Here is a 26,990-nt window from a genome sequence, read left to right as displayed (position 1 = left end):
TGACCATGTTCTGAACACAGGAACTACTTGCAATAGCTTTGAAATGTCTGTCACCGTCACAGGGTGTGACTGTGTCTTTATAGTGTTATGTGAGCAGGGGAGGGCCGTTACTCTGTGAAGGTGCTGGGAGTTCATCGCATAAGCAACCTGACGCTGTCTGGCAGAGCTCCAAAGGAATTCTTGTGGGTGAAATTCACCCAAGGCAGCAGGGTCAGTCCAAGGCCTGTGTGCCGCTTAAGCCCTTGAAATAGCATGTAAGTGGAACTAAAGTGATGTATAGGATTCATAGAATCATAGAATATCATGGTTGGAAGGGACCTCAGGAGGTCATCTAGTCCAACCTCCTGCTCAAAGCAGGATCAATCCCCAATTTTTGCACCAGATCCCTAAATGGCCCTCTCAAGGATTGAACTCACAACCCTGGTTTAGCAGGCCAATGCTCAAACCACTGAGCTATCCCTCCCCCCCAGGATTTGTACTGGTCCTCTGCATGGGGTGAATTCACCCAGGATGGATAAATCCGTGAATATCTAAACTGGTCATTAATGTAGTTTGTGCCAGTTTCCTCTTCTAGTAAATAACTCTCTTCTGTCATAGGTCAGTGTCAAAGATCTTGATCCCAAATATGCTCATATTCAAGTGACTTATGTGAAGCCCTACTTTGAAGACAAAGACCTCTCTGAAAGAAAGACTGAGTTTGAAAGAAATCACAACATTTGCAGATTTGTGTTTGAATCTCCTTATACCTTATCTGGGAAAAAACATGGCTCTGTGGAAGAGCAGTGCAAAAGACGGACCATTCTAACTAGTGAGTATGACCTTCTAAATATTAGGGAATAGGAATCAGCAAATATTGTTTTAACACATAAATCACAGCTGATTAACCTCCAAAAAATGGCAGGAATACCCCCTAGAACTTAGAATTGTGCAGAATTGTTCATTTTGATTTGTTACATTTTATTGCCACATACAGAATGTTTAAAGTGTCAGCTAATTACAGTACAGTATTAACCCCTGGATCTCAAATTATTCCTGTGGGAATTCTGCACCACTGTGTGGGCACAGAATTCATGTCCCCCACAGATTTCTTTGCTTCCCCGCAAAAAAATGACTTTCTGACGGGAAAGCAAAGGGAAGCGGCAAGAATGGTCACGTGCCCCTCCCCAGCAGCGTGGGCACATCCTTTCAGGCTCCCAGAGCAACCGGCGGAGACGTAAATCACTGTGGGGGCAGAGGGTGGAGGAGCCCCCTGTAACTGAACTCCCACCCTGCCGAGCCCCACCCCCGCACATCCGCCCTCCTCAGCCCTGTTTGGGGCTGGGGACACCCTGGCCAGTGTCTCCTATTCTGTGCAGGGCTCAGCTGCTAGTCCAGGCTGGGCTGGGGATGGGGAAGGAGCGCACTTCCCCAGCACAAAGTGGCCAGGTCAGACCCACCCCCAGAAACCTCCCCTGGCTCCACCCCCACACTTCCTGCCCCATCACTCCTCAGCTACGGGGGAGGAGGGTGGGGTCACTGTATGGGGAATTGCTCCCCTGTCCTCCAAACCCTCTTGCATCTGGACACTCCATATACCCAGTACCCCCACCAAGTCTCACTCCCCACACCTACAACCCCCCTGCCCCATAACCCCCACCCTGTTGAGCCCCAGCCCTCTGCACAAGGCCCTCCCTGCTGAGCCCAACCCCCATACACCTGGAACCATGCCGAATCCCTACCCCCTGCATCCGATCCCCCACCCCTGCACTCAGATCCCACCCCCACCGAGCCCCACCCCCTGCATCCAGCCTTCCCATTCGTGCACCCAGACCGCCCCCTGCACTCAAATCCCCACTTCAATGAGCCCCATCTCCTGTGCACCTGGATCACCCCAACAAGCCACCCACACATGGACCCCCACTCCACTGAGCCCCAACCAGCTGCACCAGGGACTTCCCTGCAGAGTCCCATTGCCCTGCATCCAGTTCCTCCCACCACCACTGATCACCCGCGTGTCCAGATCCTCCTGGCACCCGTACCCCCCACTGAGCCGCCCACACCCAGACTGCCCCACACAGAACCCTCTCACCCCACACCTGGATCCCCCCACACTTGGATCCTCCCAGGCTGAGCCTGCCTTCCCACACCTGGTGCACCTGGCACAGAGGGGTGGGGCCCTGGGGTGTTTCTGGGTCAGGCCGAGCCCTGGCGCTGCGTCAGGATCAGATGCAGCCTCACAGCCGATTATCCCTGTCCTGGAGTCCCTGTCCCACCTCTGTGCAGCTAGTGGTCTGTGCTCCCCAATGCCATGCTGGGGCCTCCACATTTATTTATTGACAAAATTTGCAGAATTTTAAAATGCATTTACATTTTTAATATTCTGTGCAGAATTTTTAATTTTAATTGGACACGGACTGAGTCTCCATATTGTTTTAGATCTGATTTATTCAGCCTCACCCCTTCCTCCCCCTCTTGTTTGTGATCGTGTCATGCCTAAACACTATGGCTGAAATCCTGACTCCTCTTGAAACTCAGTGGCAAAACTGCTACTGACTTCAGCACAGCCAGGATTTCACCTTTGCTCTGTGAGATCCTCAGGGCAGGGCCCTGGCTATATCTGTTCCGTGGGCCTTTGGGAAAGGGTCGACTGAGAAGACTTTCAGACTGTACATTCTGTTTGATATGTTTAATAGCTTCAAACTCGTTTCCATATGTGAAGAAGAGAATTCCAGTAAATAATGAACAACAGGTTAATCTCAAGCCCATTGATGTTGCTACTGATGAGATAAAAGACAAGACAGCAGAGCTGCAAAAACTCTGCTCTTCCAATGAGGTTGACATGATCCAGCTGCAGCTCAAGTTGCAGGGTTGTGTTTCCGTTCAGGTAAGGCCCGTCATTAGCACAACATCTTGAAGTCCTTACTCTGTTGGCAGAACAGCTTATTTACTTTCCAGAAATCATTAACTAGCTCACTGGAGCACTAAATGTAGTGCTTACCACTATAAGTCAATGGAACTACTCATAGGAGTAAACACTATACCAGTTGTGTTTGCAGAATCAGGCCCATTATTTGTTTGTGACAGGTGTTGGTTATATTTAACAGCTCTGAAAGACTGACCTGGAAATGACAGACAGAAACAGCATCATGAATCCTGACCTGTCCCCAATCTGAGACATGGTCCATGTGTCTCAATAGGTCACTCCCCAAAAAGGAAATGAAGGGATGTAAATTTCTTCATTTTTCTTTTTGTATGTAAAGATCATAAATAGAAAAGTAAAGTCTAGCACAACCCTTAAAGCAAACCGTTGTAGCTGATAAACTCATATCATGCATTCTTTTTAGTATATCTAGATTGCTGAAACTTCAAACCTGTGTGTAAAATTTTCTAATACAGATAGCTTTGTTGGTGCTTTTCTTCTCTGAAAGTGATTTTTAATAAAGTAAGCAGCAATCAAGATTATGTCTAGAATGTGTAATCAGACTGTAAATATGAAATAACAGCAAAATAATGGGATGAGATGATGCAGACAATGAATAGATTTTAATATTAACGTAGTGCAAATTCAGTCATTTTTAGTTTACAGAGTGTGTGTTTCTCCATGTCTATATAATAAAATACATAATATTGCCCCAGATATCTGTATGAAATGCAAGACAGCCAGGCCCTCTTTCATGCATGTGATATGGGACTGGTGGTAATAAATAAAAAATAGGAAAAATATCCTGAAAGAAATAAAACAAATATTAGCAATAGAATTTGAACAGGACTGAAAGATTTATATTGGAAGCTGGCCTGTTAAAGAGATTCAAATCAGGAAATATATCTAATACAATGTCTTTAAACATTTTTTTTTTAAAAAGGGAAATGTTAATAACATCATAATATGTAGTCAATATTCAATATGTTGCTTAATATTGTTAATTCTGTATTAAGATATACTTATCAAGACAATATCATCATCATAATGTCTTATTGTAAATGTCTCAGGAGATCAGTAAATACATTTTTTCCATCCCAAAAAGTAAAACCTAACATTTTGAACTACAGGTGCCTTCTGTTCTGGTACATAAACAGTACTGTAGCATTGCTATCCCACGACCATATAGAAATCCACACCTAGTGGCATGAAGTAATATTTCTAATAAAACAAACTGATTATCCTCTGAAGTTAACCTAAAAGCTGCAGCATAAATGAGTTCTCACATTTTGGGTTTTAGGTTAATGCTGGTCCGCTGGCCTATGCTAGAGCTTTCCTGAATGACAATCAGTCCGGCAAATATCCCACTAAGAAGGTGAATGAGTTAAAAGAAATGTTCAGGTAGGTTACTCAGTAATTGAATTAGCCTGCTGGCAGCAATGGAATATGTGGTTTTTCTTATATTTTTAATGATCAGGGTTAAGATTTGTAATACTAATGCAAAGATTTGCTACTGTCCTTCTGATTTTGGAAGGAGACTGGTTTCCACTTTCCTGGCCCAAAAGTGTCCTGACCATGATCATAGAATCATAGAATATCAGGGTTGGAAGGCACCTCAGGAGGTCATCTAGTTCAACCCCCTGCTCAAAGCAGGACCAATCCCCAACTAAATCATCCCAGCCAGGGCTTTGTCAAGCCTGACCTTTAAAAACTTCTAAGGAAGGAGATTCCACCACCTCCCTAGGTAACGCATTCCAGTGTTTCACCACCCTCCTAGTGAGAAAATTTTTCCTAATATCCAACCTAAACCTCCCGCACTGCAACTTTTCAGACCATTACTCCTCGTTGTGTCATCTGCTACCACTGAAAACCGTCTAGATCCATCTTCTTTGGAACCCCCTTTCACGTAGTTGAAAGCAACTATCAAATCCCCCCTCATTCTTCTCTTCCGCAGACTAAACAATCCCAGTTCCCTCAGCCTCTCCTCATAAGTCATGTGTTCCAGTCCCCTAATCATTTTTGTTGCCCTCCGCTGGATGCTTTCCAACTTTTCAACATCCTTCTTGTAGTGTGGGGCCCAAACTGGACACAGTACTCCAGATGAGGCCTCACCAATGTCGAATAGAGGGGAACAATCACGTCCCTTGATGTGCAGGCAATGCCCCTACTTATACAGCCCAAAATGCCTTTAGCCTTCTTGGCAACAACGGCACACTGTTGACTCATATCCAGCTTCTTGTCCACTGTAACCCCTAGGTCCTTTTCTGCAGAACTGCTGCTGAGCCATTCGGTCCCTAGTCTGTAGCGGTGCATGAGATTCTTCCATCCTAAGTGCAGGACTCTGCACTTGTCCTTGTTGAACCTCATTAGATTTCTTTTGGCCCAATCCTCTAATTTGTCTAGGGACCTCTGTATCCTATCCCTACCCTCCAGTGTATCTACCTCTCCTCCCAGTTTAGTGTCATCTGCAAACTTGCTGAGGGTGCAATCCACACCATCCTCCAGATCATTATTTAAGATATTGAACAAAACCGGCCCCAGGACCGACCCTTGGGGCACTCCACTTGATACCGGCTGCCAACTAGACATGGAGCCATTGATTACTACCCGTTGAGCCCGACAATCTAGCCAGCTTTCAATTCACCTTATAGTCCATTCATCCAGCCCATACTTCTTTAACTTGCTGGCAAGAACACTGTGGGAGACCGTGTCAAAAGCTTTGCTAAAGTCAAGGAACAACACGTCCACTGCTTTCCCCTCATCCACAGAGCCAGTTATCTCGTCATAGAAGGCAATTAGATTAGTCAGGCATGACTTGCCCTTGGTGAATCCATGCTGACTGTTCCTGATCACTTTCCTCTCCTCTGAGTGCTTCAGAATTGATTCCTTGAGGACCTGCTCCATGATTTTTCCAGGGACTAAGGTGAGGCTGACTGGCCTGTAGTTCCCAGGATCCTCCTTCTTCCCTTTTTTAAAGATGGGCACTACATTTGCCTTTTTCAGTCCCCCGATCGCCATGAGTTTTCAAAGGTAATGGCCAATGGCTCTGCAATCACATCCGCCAACTCCTTTAGCACTCTCGGATGCAGCGCATCCAGCCCCATTGGACTTGTGCTCGTCCAGCTTTTCTAAATAGTCCCGAACCACTTCTTTCTCCACAGAGGGCTGGTCACCTCCTCCCCATGCTGTACTACCCAGTGCAGCAGTCTGGGAGCTGACCTTGTTCGTGAAGACAGAGGCAAAAAAAGCATTGAGTACATTAGCTTTTTCCACATCCTCTGTCACTAGGTTGCCTCCCTCGTTCAGTAAGGGGCCCACACTTCCCTTGACTTTCTTCTTGTTGCCAACATACCTGAAGAAACCCTTCTTGTTACTCTTAACATTTCTTGCTAGCTGCAACTCCAGGTGTGATTTGGCCTTTCTGATTTCACTCCTGCATGCCCAAGCAATATTCTTATACTCTTCCATGGTCATTTGTCCAATCTTCCACTTCTTGTAAGCTTCTTTTTTGTGTTTAAGATCAGCAAGGATTTCACTGTGAAGCCAAGCTGGTCGCCTGCCATATTTACTATTCTTTCGACACATCGGGATGGTTTGTCCCTGTAACCTCAATAAGGATTCTTTAAAATACAGCCAGCACTCCTGGACTCCTTTCCCCCTCATGTTATTCTACCAGGGGATCCTAACCATCAGTTCCCTGAGATTGTCAAAGTCTGCTTTTCTGAAGTCCAGGGTCCGTATTCTGCTGCTCTCCTTTCTTCCTTGTGTCAGGATCCTGAACTCGACCATCCCATGGTCACTGCCTCCCAGTTTCCCATCCACTTTTGCTTCCCCTACTATTTCTTCCCAGTTTGTGAGCAGCAGGTCAAGAAGAGTTCTGCCCCTAGATGGTTCCTCCAGCACTTGCACTAGGAAATTGTCCCCTACACTTTCCAAAAACTTCCTGGATTGTCTGTCTGTGCGCCGCTGTATTGCTCTCCCAGCATATATCAGGGTGATTGACGTCTCCCTTGAGAACCAGGGCCTGCAATCTAGTAACTTCCAAGAGTTGCCGGAAGAAAGCCTCGTCCACCTCATCTCCCTGGTCCGGTGGTCTATAGCAGACTTCCACCACGACATCACCCTCGTTGCTCACACTTCTAAACTTAATCCAGAGACTCTCAGGTTTTTCTGCAGTTTCATACTGGAGCTGTGAGCAGTCATACTGCTCTCTTACATACAATGCAACTCCCCCACCTTTTCTGGCCTGCCTGTCCTTCCTGAATAGTTTATATCCATCCATGATGAACTTACCTAATCATAGTCAGAACATCTTGGCTCCTTCTAAACCTGAGACCATTGCCCATCATGCTGACCCCTACTGACTCATTGTTTTTATACTCCCCCATAATCGGTCTGTCTGTATCCATCCATGTATCTCTTGTCTTAGATGATAAGCTCTTTGGGGCAGGGACTCTCTCTTCTTTCTGGATTTGTACAGTGCCTAGCACAATGGAATGCTGGTTCATGACTAGGGCTCTTGGTGCTACAATAAATAACATAAAATAATAATAATGATGATAATAATTAATAAATAAATACACCAGCAGTTGCTGCACACTAAAGCTGACTCTGTTTTTAAAGCTAGAGCGTTCATGAGCTATCAGGTGCCCAGTCTCAACACCTAGACAAAACTGTTTTTTAAAAGTGGGAAATGTCTCGCTAAAAACCAAAGACTTGGTGTTTGTGTTTGTTAATTTTTTTTATTATGCTTCATTTCCTGATCTTTCAAGAGAGACTTTTCTCGGGGGACTGTTAAACTGGAAAGAACTTTAAAATATTTAAATAAATCCATTTACTGTCCATGTGGTTCCATTACTCTTGCCTCCATTGCTACTTTTGCAAAGATATTTGATTTCAAACAAGAATTTGTTTTTGCATCTGTCTATCAATCTACCTACCTACCAATCTATCCTGGCATTCTCTCTGTGGTCTTAGAATTGTGGCCAACGCTGTGCCTCCCAAGAGATAACTAAAGAGCTAACTTCTCGTCCTCCATCCATTTGGGGCCATTGTAGATTTTTCCCCACTTTCATCCTTCCCTCTCTCCTCCTTCCTACTAGTCTGCCTTTGGTATCTAGAATTCCTCTTGAAGCAATGAGGCACACCCAGCCTGCTCGCCTGTTGCTGCTGCCTCCTTTGTTGGGTGCAGCTGCCTCCCACCCCACACAGCTGGCCAGTGCACAGGGGGAGTAAGCTGTTGACACTTCTTTCCTGTCCCCTTTGGGGCACTGGACACCCCAGGGAAGTAGTGAGGGAGCAGCCCCTTCAACTGTACCGAAAACTTATGCTTGCCACGAAAGAAAGAGGGAAGACATCTTGTACCCCGAACCGTGCGGTGCAGTCTTATGGTCCCGGCAGCTCTATCCCTTTCATAACAGCCTTTGAAAGTCAGACAGTGTTATTTCACCACAGCCTCAGACAGGGGAGAAGTGGTCATGTGAAAGAGAGAACTTAATCTGAGAAAAAAGATCAGGAGGACTTGTGGCACCTTAGAGAGTAACAAATTTATCTGAGCATAAGCTTTCATGGGCTACAGCCCACTTCATCAGATGCACAGAATGGAACATATAGTAAGAAGATAGATACATAAAGGGAACATGAAAAGGTGGAGTAAGAGGCTAATTAATTAAGATGAGCTATTATCAGCAGGAGAAAGAGTAACAGTAACAGCCAGGAATAGAATACAAACATCCTTTTAGCTCAGTGCCACCCAAGAGAGAACCTGTGTGTTGCTTTTTGGATTAGATGTTGCCCATGGGGTGAATCTGTAAACAAAGTCATACATATCCGTTTGTTTTTTTGGCTCCAATCTGCAAATCTGAATAAGAAACAATAATGCCCAGTGGCTATTTCTTTCATCCCCAGGAAGTTTATACAGGCCTGTGGACTTGCTCTGGAACTCAATGAGCAGCTCATTAAGGAAGACCAAGTAGAGTACCATGAAGGACTAAAATCAAACTTCAGAGACATGGTGAAAGAGCTTTCCGACATCATCCATGAACAGGCATGTATTTAAAGAGACTCCAAAAACTATGCTGAAATATTATCTCTAGCCTGGCAACCCAGTGTAGTGAAATCACATTCTGAGGGCAACTTAGTGATAAGAAGGTAAGAGAGGTATCCTCTGACTCGAAAAATTCTACAGAATCATTTCAGTGGAGGACTCACTCCCACCTTCTCCTGCCCCACAGTGGCCAGCTCCAGGTCCTCTAGTTGGTGGGAATTTTGATAATACAATGTCTTCAGAAATGGGTCAAGCTGGGTATCGTTTGCAGCCCTTATTCAAGCCCTTTCTTCCACACACACAGTGGTACCAAACATGGCAAACCAAGAACAATTATATAGCTACCTATCGGAGAAAATGTTGAAAAATCAATGTTTTTTTAATGACAGGTTTCAGAGTAACAGCCGTGTTAGTCTGTATTCGCAAAAAGAAAAGGAGGACTTGTGGCACCTTAGAGACTAACCAATTTATTAGAGCATAAGCTTTCGTGAGCTACAGCTCACTTCTTCAGATGCATATCGTGGAAACTGCAGCAGGCTTTATATATACACAGAGAATATGAAACAATACCTATTCCCACCCCACTGTCCTGCTGGTAATAGCTTATCTAAAGTGATTTCCAGCACAAATCCAGGTTTTCTCACCCTGGAGAGGGTGAGAAAACCTGGATTTGTGCTGGAAATCACTTTAGATAAGCTATTACCAGCAGGACAGTGGGGTGGGAATAGGTATTGTTTCATATTCTCTGTGTATATATAAAGCCTGCTGCAGTTTCCACGATATGCATCTGAAGAAGTGAGCTGTAGCTCACGAAAGCTTATGCTCTAATAAATTTGTTTTTTTAATGATACTCTAACACAGGGATGCATTGCTTACATTAAAAAGGACATTGATCTCTGGCAACCCTAGGGAAGTTATCCTTGACATGTACGACTGAAAATATTTATTCATCAAAGTCATCTCCATCTAAGGCATCACTGCTAGACCCATTGTCATGCTGATCCTCGTCCATATCACACTTGTACTTCTCTGTACAAGGAAGGCTGCTGGCTAAACATTTGCATGGTGGTGAGCACCTGGTCTTTGTGCACAAACATTTGATTAGTTGAAGGATTGATTGGGGAGCGCATGGTATTTCAAACATGACTAATGTGATCAGTCCATCCTCCAATACCCCTTCATGCCTGATAGGGGATGGTAGTTTTGGATATGTTTGATCATCCCAGAGCCATTCCATTGCTTGACAATTTACCTCTAGATGGCACCCCTTCTAGGTGGCAGTTTTGCTCCGTCTGCCTTCCTCTTGGAAAATGTCTACCAATGTAACTAGGCAAGTGTCGTAATGTTGGTCTTCAAACGGCAAACTCGTGTAAACACCTCCAGCGTACTTATGACCTCATCAGTGATTGTCTCAGCTGTTCCAAGCACCTCCAGAGCCAGGAGAGAGTCTTTGGAGGCTGAAACAAAAGCCTTCCAGTAACATAATTTGGTCTTCCCAGCCAACCTCCAGTAGTGTCACATTCTGAAAGGACGTGGAGACCTGGCAGAGTGGCAGCTTTTAATGGTCCGAGTGGTAGGAACAGGTCTCTGAGGGATACACTGCGATTCTGCTCCTCAGCAGCAGGCACAAAACCAGAATCTTCTGAAAGTCTTGGGTAGCATCTCTGTGACATACCACGGTGCAGTCCAGATCAGTGAAGGGCTGTCTCACCATTGTCCTGTAACCTTAGGTGCCTTACAGTGTCTTGGTGCTGTAGCTCCCTCCTGGGCTGCTCACAAACAGCCTTCCAGCATGCCACCCACGCCCTGTATGTCTGTGCATAACTGCAAACTTCCAGCCACACTTGGGTTACTTCTGCAGGTGACCCCCAACATATTCCCAATCGCAGATTTCCCCCCTAAAATATATGTCCTGTGCCGCTCAGCCCTCTCCTGGACAGTTCAAATACATTATTCCTTTAAGGGAATAATATACACTAGCTTGTTATCTTAAATAGTTACCCAGACACTTTAAGATAAACACACTGGATTAGGTAAAACAAGTTTAACTATAAAGAGAGAGATTTTAAGTGAGTACAAGGAATGAGGCATAAAAGTCAAAATGATTACTAGAAAAATAAAGATAACACTTTCTAATGCCTATCTTAACAAATTATATTAGATTCAAAGCAAAATTTTTCACCACATGCTTCCAAGAGTGTTACTGACCAAACTCTTCCATTCAGGGCCCCTTCCCCAGAGTCCAGTGGCTGTTTCTTTCACCTTCTCAGGTGCAAAATTGTGAAATAGACAGGGGAAGAGAGAGGAACAGGTCTCTTGGGGTGTTTGCTCCTCCTTTTTATAATTTCAATTCTCCCCCTTGGAAAACATTTCCAGCTGAGAACCAGGAGATGGAGGTCTGATGGAGGAAGGACACCTCCAGCTGTTTTTTTGCTAAGATGCAGATCTCTTTGTCCATGTCCCCTTTTCTTGCCAAATAACGTCCACTCGATAAGTTATGTCCCATCAGCTTTATTGACATCTGGCTGGGCCATCAGCTTGCCCTTTGTTTTAGAGAAACTGGCTTAGCCCCTCCTCAGACTTATCTGGGAAACACACTTCAGTCATGATGTCAGCTTATGTTCATAACTTTACACACAATGTTGCTACTTGCATTTTACCATGATATTACTGATCAGCAAGTTATGAGTTTTCAGATGGTACCTCTCAAGGCATACTTTGTACCGAGAGTATTACAGGAGGGCGCGAGTATGGGGTGCATTCTGTCACGATTGCACAGAGAACGCTAGAACATCTGAGTCTTGTGCAAAAATTTGGAGTTCAGATGCACCTCTCTTTGTGGCAGTGATGGCACGCCAGATAATTCTAGCGTCAGCCTCTTCGTGAGAGCAACACAGAAACTTCACTGAACACGCATGGCAGCAGCCTCATAATGCCATGTCTCACATGTGGAAACTGTGCATAATGAATGCCTTTGGGCTAACCACAGAAGAAGCAGGTGTTCTTCTCTAAACACAGACCTTGGGACTTAGTATAAGGCAAGTCTTACCCACAGCTGGCACATGTCCCATCCGTTTTCCTGTTGCTTGATGTACTTTCTCTCCAACCTTTCCATATTCAGTTTGTGTGCATTTCTTATAGCATGTAAGGTGCCACAAACGTTATGTGGTTACCAGATCTTCAGTGGTGGTATCCTCCAAAGATTCGGCTACTAGTTGGTACTCTTTGTCTTCCCATTGATACCTAAAAATGATCAAGAACAAAGTTTAAAAACAAGGATTTTCTAATAAATTACTTTGGGATTGTATGTAATGTATGTTATATGCATTGTTGTATAACTATATGCATGCTATTTGAAGATGGATTCTGACGTCTTAATCAATGCTTCATTACACCTCTTTTGGCAAAATAAGCAAAGCTGATAATACCACTGAACTGCTTCTTGTTTGCCAATGATGGCAAATCAGCTTGATGCATTCCTTCCATTTACAGTAATCTGTAACATTAAAAAAATGATTCAGGTGTCCTGTTCTGAGCATTAACTGATAACCCAGTACTGTCAGTCAAGGGCCACAGTATAACTTTGTGAGGGCTGCATGTTTCCAATACCTGTGGTAAAGTATAATTACAAAAACATTGATTTTTTTAAAATCATTTTGTCAAATATACAGCTCCATAATTAGTCGAGTTTTGGCATGTTTGGTACCATTGTTTTGGTGGCAGAAAGGGGACTGATACCCAACTCGACCCATTTCTGATGACACTGTATTACCAAAATTCCCACCAACCAGAGGACTTCAAGCTGGAAGCGGCGGGTGGGCAGAGCCACATTAACCAGTAGGCTGATAAGGCTATAGCCTGAGGCCCTCCTATCTTTAAGCCTTACTGGTCAGGCAGGGGGCACAGCCGGGGCTGGGTGTGGGGGAGTGAGCTTGCAAAAGAAAGGCAAAGCAGCCCTCTGTGGCTTGGAAGGAGCTCAGCCACACTGCAAGGGATCCAGTTAACACTGGTGACCGGACACTAAAAATCCAGTTACCACGGAAACCTGTACCAACCATGGGTGTAGTTTGAGCAGGCATTGTCCCCCCACTATGCCCCCCACCCCCGATTTCTCCAGAGCTCTGCTTAGCTGTCAGGGAGGGAGGAGGCTCCCTCTGTCCCTCTCCTGGGCTGATGCTGCCTCCTGAGTCCTAGCGCCCATCACTGTCATCTTCTATGTGTGCTGGGTCCCGTTTCTGGACAACTGGTGAGCACCTGTGGGGGGATGGGGGGAAGGGGCAGTACCAGAGTGGTAGGTGGGAAGCTTGCACAGAATCTGCACACACTCTAACTCCAGCCAGGACGATTGCCCCTCCCATGTATAAGGAACGAATTCCCACACATTTGTAGGAAAAACAAAACAAGACATCCCATTCTGGATTCCAGTCCTTGAACTTTTACAGACCCTTCCATGGAGGGGCGTCAGGTGTATGATGTGCTGTGTTCAATACTGTAGTGAACTGTACTAAAAATCAAAGACATCCAATGTTTTTCTTTGGTGTATTTTTCTGTACTGGGATGCACAGGCCACCAAGTTCTTCCCTTATGCTCAGCCTAGTTCCACAGGCCAACGCATCTTTGTACTTTTAAGGGGTTGCAAAAGCACTGGAGGAAGCTCAACACACAATGTTGTAGGTTTCTCCCTCCCCGCTCCCTCAAGGATTTTAAATCCACTTCTTAGCAGGCTATGATAGAAAGACTGGCTGAATAGGCTAAAGGCAGGTTCTGTCCATTTGCTGGTTCTCTAGCCATTCAATCCATCATAAAAGTACCTCACATTTGATTTCTTTTGAGTTTAATTCCAAAAACTTAAAGCTAAATAAACCTGAAGTTAGTCCTTATTTTTCTGCCCCAACTCAAACGAACTTCTTTCCCGACTGGAAAATGTTGGGTAAGCATGGGATGTGTGAGATTCGAGATGGGAATGAGAACACAGGCCAAGTCCTGCTGACAGTTATTGACTTCAGGGAGAACAGATTTTTGCACAAGAATAGATTTTGGTTCCTCTGCTTTTTCACACGTGGTATAAGCAGAATCTCATTCACTTTCATCCCCTAAACTCTGAGTACTTAAGGAAAAAAAATAAGGTTTGCTTGATTTACACATGCACATGAAACAGGACACTCTCCCTTCATTCTAAACCAGCCTTAAACACCAGACCTAATGTAACAAGGGTCTCACTACAGCAGCTTTGGTTGGACTGTTCTTTTGAAAGATCCTTAATGGTTCTTCTAAAGTGCTGATTTTCAATGAAGTCTTTTTGTTCAGGGGGGCAGAGAACACAACAGGGAATGGGTCTGTTTTGTCAACTCCTAGTCATTCAAAAGCTGAAAGCCTTTAGATTAAGTTTGTTTAATGTTTGTACAGTGATTTTGAAGAGCTACAGTACAGAAGTGCTAAATATTGTGACTGGGCAACCATCTAAAGATCTGTGTCACTTCTAGCTGTTACCTTTTTCTTACAGAAAGCTTAAAACAAACAAATGCAAACCATAGGGGGCTGGTGGACACAGAACTCATGCTTTAAAAAACTCATGTCAGAGCTGCTGATCACACATTCTAGAATAGATAATACTTAGCCCTGCCATGAGTGCAGGGGACCGAACTAGATGACCTCTTGAGGTCCCTTCCAGTCCTGTGAGTCTATTCTATTATTCTAATTGTGGAAGAGCTGGTGACAGAATGGCCTGATGTAGTGAATTACTGGAGATTAACTACACAAACTGGGTTGCAGTATACTGTGCTTTAGGGTGCAGCCTTCGCAGATGCAAATAACTAGGATCCTAGCCATGTATAGGCTGGCAGTTTTTGCAAGAGTACAGTAATAAGTCTTGGCTTGCTGCAAACTTGATTAGTTACATCTTGCCTATATAAATTCCTTCCCTCTCTTTCTAATGTTTTCTGCTTCTTGGCCTAAACAGCAGTGTATGTGTTAAACAGCATGTAAAACCCAGGAGGAAATGAAGTGGGTATGTGGGTGTTATACCATTAGATATACATGCACTGTAATCACACTTTGGGAATCTTCTGGGTGAAAGGTGTTGTACAGATGTAATCTATGATCAATAATAGCATAGTGTTAACAGATGCAGAAGAATAACTTGTACCCATCCATTAACATGGTATGAAATCAAAGGCCAGTTGGCTCTTTGAAGTGATCTCTCTACCTCTGGGATCATATCTTTAATTTATAAAAGAAAGTTAATATAACAAAGCTACAGTACCAGGTGTCTAAAATGAATAGTTGTGTTTGTAACTTCTGATTGAACAAGATGTTCTCAGAATTTCCTAGTCATGTTATGCACAATAATTTCATCTCCTACAGGTTAGAGTACTATATACAGTATAATTTTAACTGAACATGTGAAATCAAAATTATTTTACATTAAAATAGCCTGGGAGGAGGGTCTGCACACAATATATAATTTTTGTTTGATTAAACAGTTCTCTTCATTTCTGTTATAACTGTACCACTTTAAATTCATATACATCATCAGGTCTCTTGAAAAATATTTCATCAAATTCAGTGGTGACACAAACAGTTGTGTAAATTGATAGGAAAATGTATGTAAGTGGCAAAGTATAACTTGCATCAATTTGGCATTTGCAAACCGAGTGCAATTTACAATAGTTTAGTGTCTGTGGAAGCCAACTAGAACCTTGACATAACTGGATGTTGGTTCAGGTAAGTGGGAGTTTCCCTTTCTTGTGCTGGGTCTGAATTTGGCCCTGGGAGTGTTGGGGAGGAGGAAAGTACTAAGGGGTGGGGAGTGTCTGCTTTACCTTACATCTTCTAGTTAGTTGCTTTTTCTGCTACCTGCCCCCTGCTGTGCATTCTCCACATATTATAACCTGTTTATTTCACTGCTGAACTTTGCCCAGAAACTTTCACAGAGTTGCACCTGCTTACTCCAGTCTTTTTTCAAGTAAACATGACCAAGCTATTTAATTTACATGCAGCTGCCAGAATGAGGGTTTTTTAATTCTGCAATATTCAAATTGAAAACAAATCAGCCAGTACCACACCTTGGCATCACAGCAGGTAGGGGGCTCTTAGAACAGAGATGCATTGTTAATATACTCCCTATTATCTGAACACATTTAAAAATGCACCATCTTGTTCTCTTCGATTAATGGGGCAACATATTAATGTATTATCTGCTGTTTTCAGGTTAAGTGCTAGCTAAGAATATTAGTTTTCATTAATGAAGATTCTACATTTTGCATTGTATAGAATGAATAACCCAAGATTTCTTATATACAAAACTGATCTTCATGTTCATCTTACTTATTACATGTAGATAATGGTTGGCTTTCAATCTTTTGTGCATTTAATAGCAACAAAACGTCTACCAGTTTTACCATAATGAAACTCTTCTGCAGAGTTCCTCAGTTAAACACAGAGGAGGAAATTGGGTTAGTTTTGAGGCCCAATTTAAAAAAAAAATTGGTTGCTATACTTTTTTTAAAAATCAGTCAACAAACAAATATTGTCCCCTATTTTGACATGGAAGGGAGAAGGGCAACCCAATAGATGCCCCCCTGAGGCCCACTTTCAGGTCATTTACGATAGGGAAGGGAAGGGAAGCTGCAAAAGAGAGAGAGATAGGGGAAGAGAAGGGTAGAAGCAAAAGTAGATGGAGAACTGCAATTAGAGGACACAGGGAGCCACAGAGAGAAGCACAGTGCTGGATGGCCCAAAATGGGCCAGATTCTGAGCTCGGTTCCATCAGTGGAAATCCTTTGGCTTACCAGTGCCCCCACAGAATGTACACTAACCCCCCAGTTACCTACCCCAGTAGGAACTCTTTGAAATCAAGGTACAGCAGATAGGTACTATGTTGTAGTTCCCACTGTGCCCTGACTTTTTTTGGCAATAAATGCAAGATTGGTGACGCAAACATTTATGAATTGGTGTTGATTTTGCCAAATTTGGCAGGGGGGAGGTTTTATATTTTTGGTTTGAAACACACTTTTCATTGCTCACAATCTAAACAAAACATTTCATGCAGAGTCACACCAAACATTTTATTCAACTCTAAACAAATTTTTACTTTTGAATTCTCCAAAAATTCTCATTTTTAATCTAACCCAAAACAATTTTTTGACTTTTTTCAAAATTGCCAGTAAACTGAAAAATCCATTATTAACCCAGCTCTACAGCCGTGCTCTCTAAGAGAGTACCAAAACCAGTTTCATCATGTCTATGCCTGCAACTATGCTATATTCACCACTCTGCACTGACATCCATTGTCATCAAAGGGTCAATTTGCTTCTGCAGGGAAGGCTCAGAACTCCCACCTATTTCAATGGGATCTGAGCACCTAGAATCTTTCTACCACCAGGTTGTACAAGCAAGTGGGTTCCTATCTGTATTTGTATTTACCACTCATCCTGACAGTTGCATCACAGAATTTAGGTTTATTTTCTAAACTAGAGAAGTCTGCAAAACTACTGAAATCAGACTGAGAAATATCAGTTTCTGGAGCTGTGTGTCCGTTTCATTTTGTACATTTTTAAATGCTGCAGTATAATGAAGTTTGGTTTTCTAGGTCATGTGTATAGGTCATCAAATCATACTATACAATACTGATTTTGGTTGAACAACATCTTTCACAAGCAGCTTTCTGTTCTTTGGTAATAAATTCCTGATTGCCGCTAAAATAACATTTGTTCTGAACTATTGTTAAAATATACAGGTATAGCAGTACGGAATTCTTAGACTCTTGCCTGTCTTTAAGCTCAACAGTCTCTTCTCCTGAAATCTACCTAATAATATATATGCATCATGCTGTAGTTACTGAATAACCATTCTTTCTCATTTCTTTGTTATGCTGCCTTTGCAACCCAGCTTTGAAGACAAAATTGGGGTAATACTATGCCACTTTTGCTTTGTGTATCTTTTAAAATAATGATATCATGAGTGAATAATGAGTTGAAACTTGACTTAATTACTACCTTGGTTTTGTTTTAGATGTACCAAGAAGATACTATGCATTCTCCCTGGATGCATGACTCCTTACATGTTTTTTGCGCAATCAGCGGAACATCTGGTGACGGAGGTTATGGCTCGCTTAGATCTACTGCCGAAATATAAAGAGATTTAGAAGTAGAAGTGACACTTTACAGATATTTCTCAGGAATACTTGGAGCTGTGCAAAGTTTGTTAAAATTCAAATGAGTGACTAGTATACATTCAGTATTCCCCCCCCCCTCAATTAACATGCTTTCAAACAGTGTTCTCGCTTATTTTGCTGAGCAACATTGAAAGTGCCCAGACAATTGCACCACTGTGCTTGTTTTGTACTTTTTTTAGTTAAATGTATACAGTACACTGAAAGGCATTTATCAAAGTATGTACTGAATTGCTTAATTATGAGTTGAAATTGTAATGGTAGTCTGTAAAGTTGTAATATGGAATATAATAAAGTGTAAAACTGCTTTGTAAGTAGAAAGTGGAGTACAGCATATAGAAATTACCCCTCTGCAATATTTGCTGCTATATTCCCAGTCTCTTGTGGGCATGGGGTATGCAGGTTGGTGTGGAAGTCAACCTGCCCTCAGAGCACTTGTGAGCAGGAGCAGTGGTGCCAGTCATGGTGCAAAACGTTTTCACTGCCCCATCCCGCAGCAGTCAAGCCTCCAATATATTTTTTAAAAGCTGAATGGTACGGTGGTACAGCACTTCCTAGAAGCTGGTACCTAGGGCAACAGCCCTGCTCGCCCATCCCTAGAAGCATCCCTGCTCCTGAGAGAGCCTGTCTTGCTAGAAAGTGATTTAGGCTGTATATGCTACTTATGCACCAAGAGGCATTACTATACAATAGCTATACTTACTTAGTTTGAATCCTGCATATATCACATTTAACACCTAATGCAGACACCACATAGTCCACAAATAGATGGTCTGTCAGGTGAATCGGGAATCCTTGTTGAGCCTCTGGGAGACTTACCTCAGCTGGCTTTTTGCCTCTCGTACACTGTCTGCTTGAGGAACCATCATTATGACTAAGCAAGATCTCTGATAATACAAGCCTTTGTTTATCTAACTCTTCCTCTTTATCATTCATGGGATAGAAGCTGAATAAACCTTGAGAGATCCTGTGTGATGCAGTTATTACATTTTATGTATAAGATAAATAATTAGAGAATTTAAAGTGGGTCTGGGAGTCTAAAGTGCTTTAGCAGCTTTCAGAAAATTCTAATGTCGTGCAAGGTCTATTTTAAAGAAAGAAGGGTTTTTCACTGGAAATTTCTCAGACTGAAATAACTTTTATTAACTAGACTTTTTACATCTTGTGACAAACCTCAGTGTTCATTCCCCTATGCAGGATGGATCTCCTAGAGTTGTATCTCTCAAAACAACTTTTCAGATAAATGTTGCTTTTTCTGGCAGATGGTTGAGGGACATTTAAGTACAAAGGGATTTAGTCTTTAGTGAATTTCACATGCCCTCATACAGCATCTGTGTCTCTTTCATATCAATGGGACTTATTCATATGTGGGAAGAGGAAAATGGATCCTCAAACTACTCAATAATTCCTTCATGCATTATCTTTCGTCCAACAACAAATGTAATGTCTTTATTTTCAAATCACTCCTACTGTTAATACAATTCCATGCATCCTAGTGTCTGTAGAGCTTTTAATTTTGACATTAATAAAAGCAGGTGCATAACAAAATGTATACAAATATATACAAGAGACTCTAGCTAGGTTTTGACATGGGAAAGGTGTCTGAGCGCATTCAACCCTATGAAATGCTAAACCTCTAATCTCTATAATAAAAGTGGTCTATAATAAAACTAGCAAATAGTCCACATGCTATGTATGGTAGCTGTCCTTTATGGGGAGCTATGACCTAGCCTTCCCATAACTGGCCCAGGTGGCTGATTAGTAAATAAAGGTTACCTAAATTCAGTTAGAAGGGAATACTCCAAGGGGCGACAGGAAGCTCCTGTGGGGAGGAGAAACTGAACCTAGAGGGTGAGCTCTCTGGGGAACCCACCAAAATGTTGAATCTATAAGAGGTGCTCCTAGAGAGGGGAGCCTCCTATATGGAGGACTGCAATCAGCCAGCATCCAAGGGGAGCTGCTCTCAGCCAGGAGTCTCCTTGGCAGTGACCAGAAGCCTGGCCTGGAAAGGATCACCTGCTGTCCCTGGAAAAGAGTCGCTGTGGATGGACCTCTGACTTCAGAGAAGGATCTTACTTCAGTGAGGTAAGAGGCCTAACACCAGGTGCAGAGACTGGAACCAAGAGACCCCCCAGAAGGAAGTACCTGGGTAGAGAGAGCACTGGGCTCGGGTGTGGGATGGCTAGAGCAGGAATGACCTAGTCTCCCGGCTGAGATGTTGAAGTGAAAGTTTTGTTCATGTCCTCTGTTGCATTTTCTGTTAACAAATGAGATCCTCCACAAGGAGGTTCTCTTTAGCACCTGATGGTCTGTTTGGCCTTGTTGATACCCTGGGCGAGGGGAAAATCAACTAAGGGCTCATCTGCAACCCTATGTCTGCCTGCATGGGACACGGCAGGTAGCCTGGAATGATGACAGTGGAAAATGGCAAAAATTAATAGAGTGTCCTGGGAAGGAGATTGAGAGTTCCATTACTTTTAGTAGTAAGCAAAATATAGATACTCCTGTTTCGCAAACAGATCATGTTTCTGCTTGTACGTGCTTGTGTTCCAGCCAGGATCCAAATTTAGTTTCACAGAAAGAGGAAGAGAGATTAGTACATTTAGTTATAGTCATTACTATCTTGGTCATCAGCTTTCTTTGAGGAATGTTTAAGGACAGATAGTGGGCGTATTCCAAATTATGCTTTGAAAAGATAAATATGTTTATCAGTGACTGCAATAAATGGCCTTATCTGTCCATTAATAGCAACCAGCAGTACTGAAAACATGTTCTGGTACACAGGGACAGAAAGCAATGTAGCAAAAAAGTTTCCAAGCTATAGGCACTGATGCTATCTCAAATGCCATAGCCACACTAATAGTTATTGCTGATGCTGTTCCTGGTGATGACAATGTGATTGTTCCTGGTCGCTTTATACTCCCTAGTGTTCCCAGCTGACATTCTGGAGAGAGTTTTCAACAATATATATTATGGCACCAACATACACATGTTCAGGAACAAACAGGTAATATGCAAACACTCAACTGTTTGCAGGCAAACTAAATATTTTGTGCCCACCTCCATATTTTGCAGACACAACATGCACTTAGGGTCAGAATGAGCAGGGCATGGAATGCTGTCAATGGGCATTGAGGGCACTCAGCTTCTCACAATATCAGGAGCCATTTTGATGTTTTGTGTTGTGAACGAGAAAAATAAGGAAAAGAGATGTAGAAAAGGTATCTATCAGCACTTTTCTTTGAGAGTATAACTATCACAGAATCATAGTATATCAGGGTTGGAAGGGACCTCAGGAGGTCATCTAGTCCAACCCCCTGCTCAAAGTAGGACCAACCCCAGCTAAATCATTCCCAGCCAGGGCTTTGTCAAGCCTGACCTTAAAAACTTCTAAGGAAGGAGATTCCACCACCTCCCTAGGTAACGCATTCCACTGTTTCACCACTCTCCTAGTGAAAAAGTTTTTCCTAATATCCAACCTAAACCTCCCCCACTGAAACTTGAGACCATTACTCCTTGTTCTGTCATCCGCTACCACTGAGAACAGTTTAGAGCCATCCTCTTTGGAACCCCCTTTCACATAGTTGAAAGCAGCTATCAAATCCCCCATCATTCTTCTCTTCCGCAGACTGAACAGTCCCAGTTCCCCCAGCCTCTCCTCATAACTGTGTTCCAGTCCCCTAATAATTTTTGTTGCCCTCCGCTGGACTCTTTCCAATTTTTCCACATCCTTCTTGTAGTGTGGGGCCCAAAACTGGTCACAGTACTCCAGATGAGGCCTCACCAATGTCGAATAGAGGGGAAAGATCATGTCCCTCGATCTGCTGGCAATGCCCCTACTTATACTTCCCAAAATGCCATTGACCTTTTTGGCAACAATGGCACACTGACGACTCATATCCAGCTTCTCGTCCACTGTAACCCCTAGGTCCTTTTCTGCAAAATTACTGCCTAGCCATTCAGTCCCTAGTCTGTAGCGGTGCATGGGATTCTTCTGTCCTAAGTGCAGGACTCTGCACTTGGCCCTGTTGAACCTCATCAGATTTCTTTCGGCCCGATCCTCCAATTTGTCTAGGGACCTCTGTATCCTATCCCTACCCTCCAGTGTAGCTACCTCTCCTCCCAGTTTAGTGTCATCTGCAAACTTGCTGAGGGTGCAATCCACACCATCCTCCAGATCATTATTTAAGATATTGAACAAAACCGGCCCCAGGACCAACCCTTGGGGCACTCCACTTGATACCAGCTGCCAACTAGACATGGAGCCATTGTCTAAAGTCAAGGAACAACACATCCACTGCTTTCCCCTCATCCACAGAGCCAGTTATCTCATTATAGAAGGCAATTAGTCAGGCATGACTTGCCCTTGGTGAATCCAGGCTGACTGTTCCTGATCAGTTTCCTCTCCTCTAAGTATTTCAAAATTGATTCCTTGGGGACCTGCTCCATGATTTTTCCAGGAACTGAGGTGAGGCTGACTGGCATGTAGTTCCCAGGATCCTGCTCCTTCCCTTTTTAAAAGATGGGCACGCCCTTAGCCTTTTTCCAGTCATCCAGGACCTCCTCCAATCGCCATGAGTTTTCAAAGATAATGGCCAATGGCTCTGCAATCACATCCCCCACTCCTTTAGCATCCTCGGATGCAGTGCATCCGGTCCCATGGACTTGTGCTCATCCAGCTTTTCTAAATAGTCCTGAATCACTTCTTTCTCCACAGAGGGCTGGTCACCTCCTCCCCATATTGTGCTGCCCAGCACCATAGTCTGGGAGCTGACCTTGTTCGTGAAGACAGAGGCAAAAAAAGCATTGAGTACATTAGCTTCTTCCACATCCTCTGTCACTAGGTTGCCTCCTCCATTCAGTAAGGGGCCAACACTTTCACTGACCACCTTGTTGCTAACATAAAAACCCTTCTTGTTACTCTTAACATCCCTTTCTAGTTGCAAGTCCGTTTGTGATTTGGCCTTCCTGATTTCACTCCTGCATGCCTGAGCAATATTTTTATACTCCTCCCTGGTCATTTGTCCAAGCTTCCACTTCTTGTAAGCTTCTTTTTTGTGTTTAAGATCAGCAAGGATTTCACTGTGAAGCCAAGCTCGTCGCCTGCCATATTTACTATTCTTTCGACACATCGGGATGGTTTGTCCCTGTAACCTCAATAAGGATTCTTTAAAATACAGCCAGCTCTCCTGGGCCTTCTCCTGTGACCCAATCATAAGAACAGCCATACTGAGTCAGACTAAAAGTGCATCTAGCCCAGGAACTTGTCTTCCAACAGTGGCCAATGCCAGGTGCCCCAGAGGGAATTAACAGGTAATCATCAAGTGATCCAACCCCTGGCAAACAGAGGCTAGGGAAACCACCCATGCCCATCTTGGCTAATAGCAATTGATGGACCTACCCTCCATAAATTTATCTAGTTCTTTTTTGAACCCTTTTATAGTCTTGGCCTTCACAACATCCTATGGCAAAGAATTTCATGGGTTGACTTTGCGTTGTGTGAAGAAATACTTCCTTTTGTTTGTTTTAAGCCTGCAGCCTATTAATTTCATTTGGTGACACCTAGTTCTTGTGTTATAAGAAAGAGAGTAAATAACACTTCCTTATTTATGTTCTCCACACCAAGCATGATTTTATAGACCTCTATCATATCCCCCCTTAGTTGTCTCTTTTCCAAGCTGAAAAATCCCAGTTTTATTAATCTCTCCTCATATGGAAGCTGTACCATACCCTTAATCATTTTTGTTGCCCTTTTCTGAACCTTTCCAATTCCAATATATCTTTTTTGAGATGGGGTGACCACATCTGCATGCAGTATTCAAAATGCGGACATAACTTGGATTTATATAGAGGCAATACGATATTTTTTATCTTATTATCTATCCTTTTCTTAATGATTCCCAACATTCTGTTTGCCTTTTTGACTGCCATGGCACATCGAGTGGATGTTTTTAGAGAACTATCCACAATGACTCTTGAGTGGTAACATCTAATTTAGACCCCACCATTTTATATGTATAGTTGGGATTATGCTTTCTAATGTGCATTACTTAGCATTTATCAACACTGAATTTCATCTGCCATTTTGTTGTCCAGTCACCCAGTTTTGTGAGATCCTTTTGTAGCTCTTCACAGTCTGCTTGAGACTTAACGATCTTGAGTAGTTTTGCATCATCTCCAAATTTTGCCACCTCACTGTTTACCCCTTTTTCCAGATCAGTTATGAATATGTTCAATAGGACTGCTGTTCAGCTAAATTGCTAAGTAATGTGGTGGTGACACCCAGTAACATACAAAAGCTATCTCCAGAGAATTCTAAAATCTAGCTTTCCAACAAGAACATTACCTGTTTCTGGTTCCTCCTCGTTGGAATCCATAATCCAGCACAGGAACTGGGAGCAAACTCACACCTCCGGTGAGCCAGATAGAGGACATTTCACTAAGGCTCACTAAAAGGATTCTAGAAAGAGGACAGGAAAAACTAGTGGTACACTCTGCACTTCAGTGAATCTTTTACTTACTGAGCCTGATTCTGCTCTTGTTTCTACCAATATAGGACTCGAATATTGTTTTTTAAAGTGAATAGCTACACCACTGTAAAACTTGTCAGAGCAGAATTGGGTCAAATGCGTACTTGTATATACTTCCCACAACCCCAGATTACTATGCTAACCCCCCAAAATGTTGAGCTACTCCAAATGAAGGAGAGTTAATACTAAGTCATTTACTTGGGGATGCAGATTGAGGTAGTTGATACTAATTCAAACAGCTCCAGAGGAACATGCATTCCATTCAGCGTTACTAGAGCTACACTCACCAGGGCATCTCCTGAGTAAAACCAGGCACTAACCTAGATTAACTGTAAATATGGTATAGTTCCCCTAGAAATGAGACGATGACAGCAAACTGACCTCCCTCCTCACCTGGAGAAGATTCAGGAGGGTAGTGATCCAATTTTTGCTGCATCTTGCAGTTACAGATTCTGAGCCCAAAGTCTGTTGTTTTGGAATATATTTACCCTGACTGCCCACTTCAAGTATCTAAAATTAAGGGGCTCGACGCTGATCTCAGCTACTTCAGGGTAAATCTGAAATATACGTAGTTATCCTGGCTTTACAATTGGTGTATCTGAGATCAGAATGAAGTCCCATTCTTATTGGATACTTGCAAGCTTGTAACAGCTGATAAAAGTTAGACACAGCTTTTTCTGTGCTGTGTGGCTGGGAAAATGGATCCAGCTCCCATGGGGTTAAGAAAGGAAGCCTGACATTGACAGCATTCAGCAACTGGAGCAACCTTCTGGCAATGCTTCCGCTGGCAGTAATTGCTGGAATTATTTATGCAAGGAATTATCATGACACTAATTTAACCATAAGTTAATTTACTAAAGCCAAACAACTTTTATACAATCATTCTAAATATGTCTAAAAAGCCTAAATAATAAGCAATTTCCTACACCAAACAGTAACAAAACATTTATAACCATTTGATCAAGATGCTTACAACTGGGCTAAACCCAGGGGTATTCCGATCTAAAGTAGTCTGCTCCAACTTGATCAGACATGTATTAGCAATTCACTAGTGGTGTTATTGCCTGTTGCTAACTTAGCTAAAAACCAGGTTTGGGGGCAGTTTAGGGTCATTGCTAGTTCAAATGCACCATTCTTTCTTACTATTAGCTATCCCTGTTAATTGGAGCCTGTCAAGGTTCCTCCCCCACTCTGAACTCTAGGGTACAGATGTGGGGACCTGCATGAAAAACCTCCTAAGCTTATCTTTACCAGCTTAGGTCAAAACTTCCCCAAGGTACAAAATATTCCCCCCGTTGTCCTTGGACTGGCCGCTACCACCACCAAACTAATACTGGTTACTGGGGAAGAGCTGTTTGGACGCGTCCTTCCCCCCAAAATACTTCCCAAAACCTTGCACCCCACTTCCTGGACAAGGTTTGGTAAAAAGCCTCACCAATTTGCCTCGGTGACTACAGACCCAGACCCTTGGATCTTAAGAACAATGAATAATCCTCCTAACACTTGCACCCCCCCTTTCCTAGGAAATGTTGGATAAAAAGCCTCACCAATTTGCATAGGTGACCACTGACCCAAACCCTTGGATCTGAGAAAAATGAAAAAGCATTCAGTTTTCTTACAAGAAGACTTTTAATAAAAATAGAAGTAAATAGAAATAAAGAAATCCCCCCCTGTAAAATCAGGATGGTAGATATCTTACAGGGTAATTAGATTCAAAAACATAGAGAACCCCTCTAGGCAAAACCTTAAGTTACAAAAAAGATACACAGACAGAAATAGTTATTCTATTCAGCACAATTCTTTTCTCAGCCATTTAAAGAAATCATAATCTAACACATACCTAGCTAGATTACTTACTAAAAGTTCTAAGACTCCATTCCTGGTCTATCCCCGGTAAAGACCAGCATATAGACAGACACAGACCCTTTGTTTCTCTCCCTCCTCCCAGCTTTTGAAAGTATCTTGTCTCCTCATTGGTCATTTTGGTCAGGTGCCAGCGAGGTTACCTTTAGCTTCTTAACCCTTTACAGGTGAGAGGAGCTTTCCCCTGGCCAGGAGGGATTTCAAAGGGGTTTACCCTTCCCTTTATATTTATGACAGAGCTGCTACTTCCATCTGTCTTATCAGTTACCTTTCAGGTCCAATTAAGCCATATTCTTTCAAGGCCTTCCCACAAAGGCTAACAAACCTGCACTTTACATAACCTACAAAAATGTGTACATTTAAACTAATTTACCCCTTTATGTTCTACAGTAACTCTTCCTTTCACCCCTCACTCAGCTGGCACATTGCCTCTTCTGGGCCCTCTAGCTGCTGTGGAGCACTCATCAGCTAGGTCACTTT

General features: G+C 43.0%; 1 protein-coding gene and 1 long non-coding RNA gene across 10 annotated transcripts in view; one reads left to right on the top strand and one right to left on the bottom strand.

Annotated features, from left to right (window-relative positions):
* DOCK11 (dedicator of cytokinesis 11) overlaps window positions 1–19,700 on the top strand; it is a 131,596-nt gene extending 111,896 nt beyond the window's left edge. For 6 of the 9 annotated variants that reach the window (XM_073358526.1, XM_073358525.1, XM_073358524.1 and 3 more), the window contains 5 exons: window positions 598–808; window positions 2,673–2,863; window positions 4,200–4,300; window positions 8,807–8,945; window positions 17,958–19,698. In XM_073358526.1, the coding sequence (XP_073214627.1) occupies window positions 598–808; window positions 2,673–2,863; window positions 4,200–4,300; window positions 8,807–8,945; window positions 17,958–18,080 (765 nt within the window). In that variant the 3' untranslated portion in view covers window positions 18,081–19,698. Of the gene's footprint in view, window positions 1–597; window positions 809–2,672; window positions 2,864–4,199; window positions 4,301–8,806; window positions 8,946–17,834; window positions 17,854–17,957 lie in introns of all 9 variants that reach the window. The other 3 variants (XM_073358528.1, XM_073358529.1, XM_073358530.1) reach the window with 3 other exon arrangements.
* On the bottom strand, window positions 2,685–18,079 carry LOC140916772 (uncharacterized). Its single transcript, XR_012160641.1, has 3 exons — window positions 17,942–18,079; window positions 11,995–12,188; window positions 2,685–2,903 (listed from the first exon to the last, which is right to left on the bottom strand). It is a non-coding gene; the product is annotated as an uncharacterized lncRNA (long non-coding RNA).
* Window positions 19,701–26,990: the final 7,290 nt, after the last annotated feature.

Source organism: Lepidochelys kempii, chromosome 9, assembly GCF_965140265.1.
Source record: "Lepidochelys kempii isolate rLepKem1 chromosome 9, rLepKem1.hap2, whole genome shotgun sequence".
Lineage (NCBI taxonomy): Eukaryota > Metazoa > Chordata > Testudines > Cheloniidae > Lepidochelys > Lepidochelys kempii.
The sequence above is the reverse complement of the archived record's forward strand: the minus strand, read 5'-3'. Positions and strand labels throughout refer to the sequence as shown.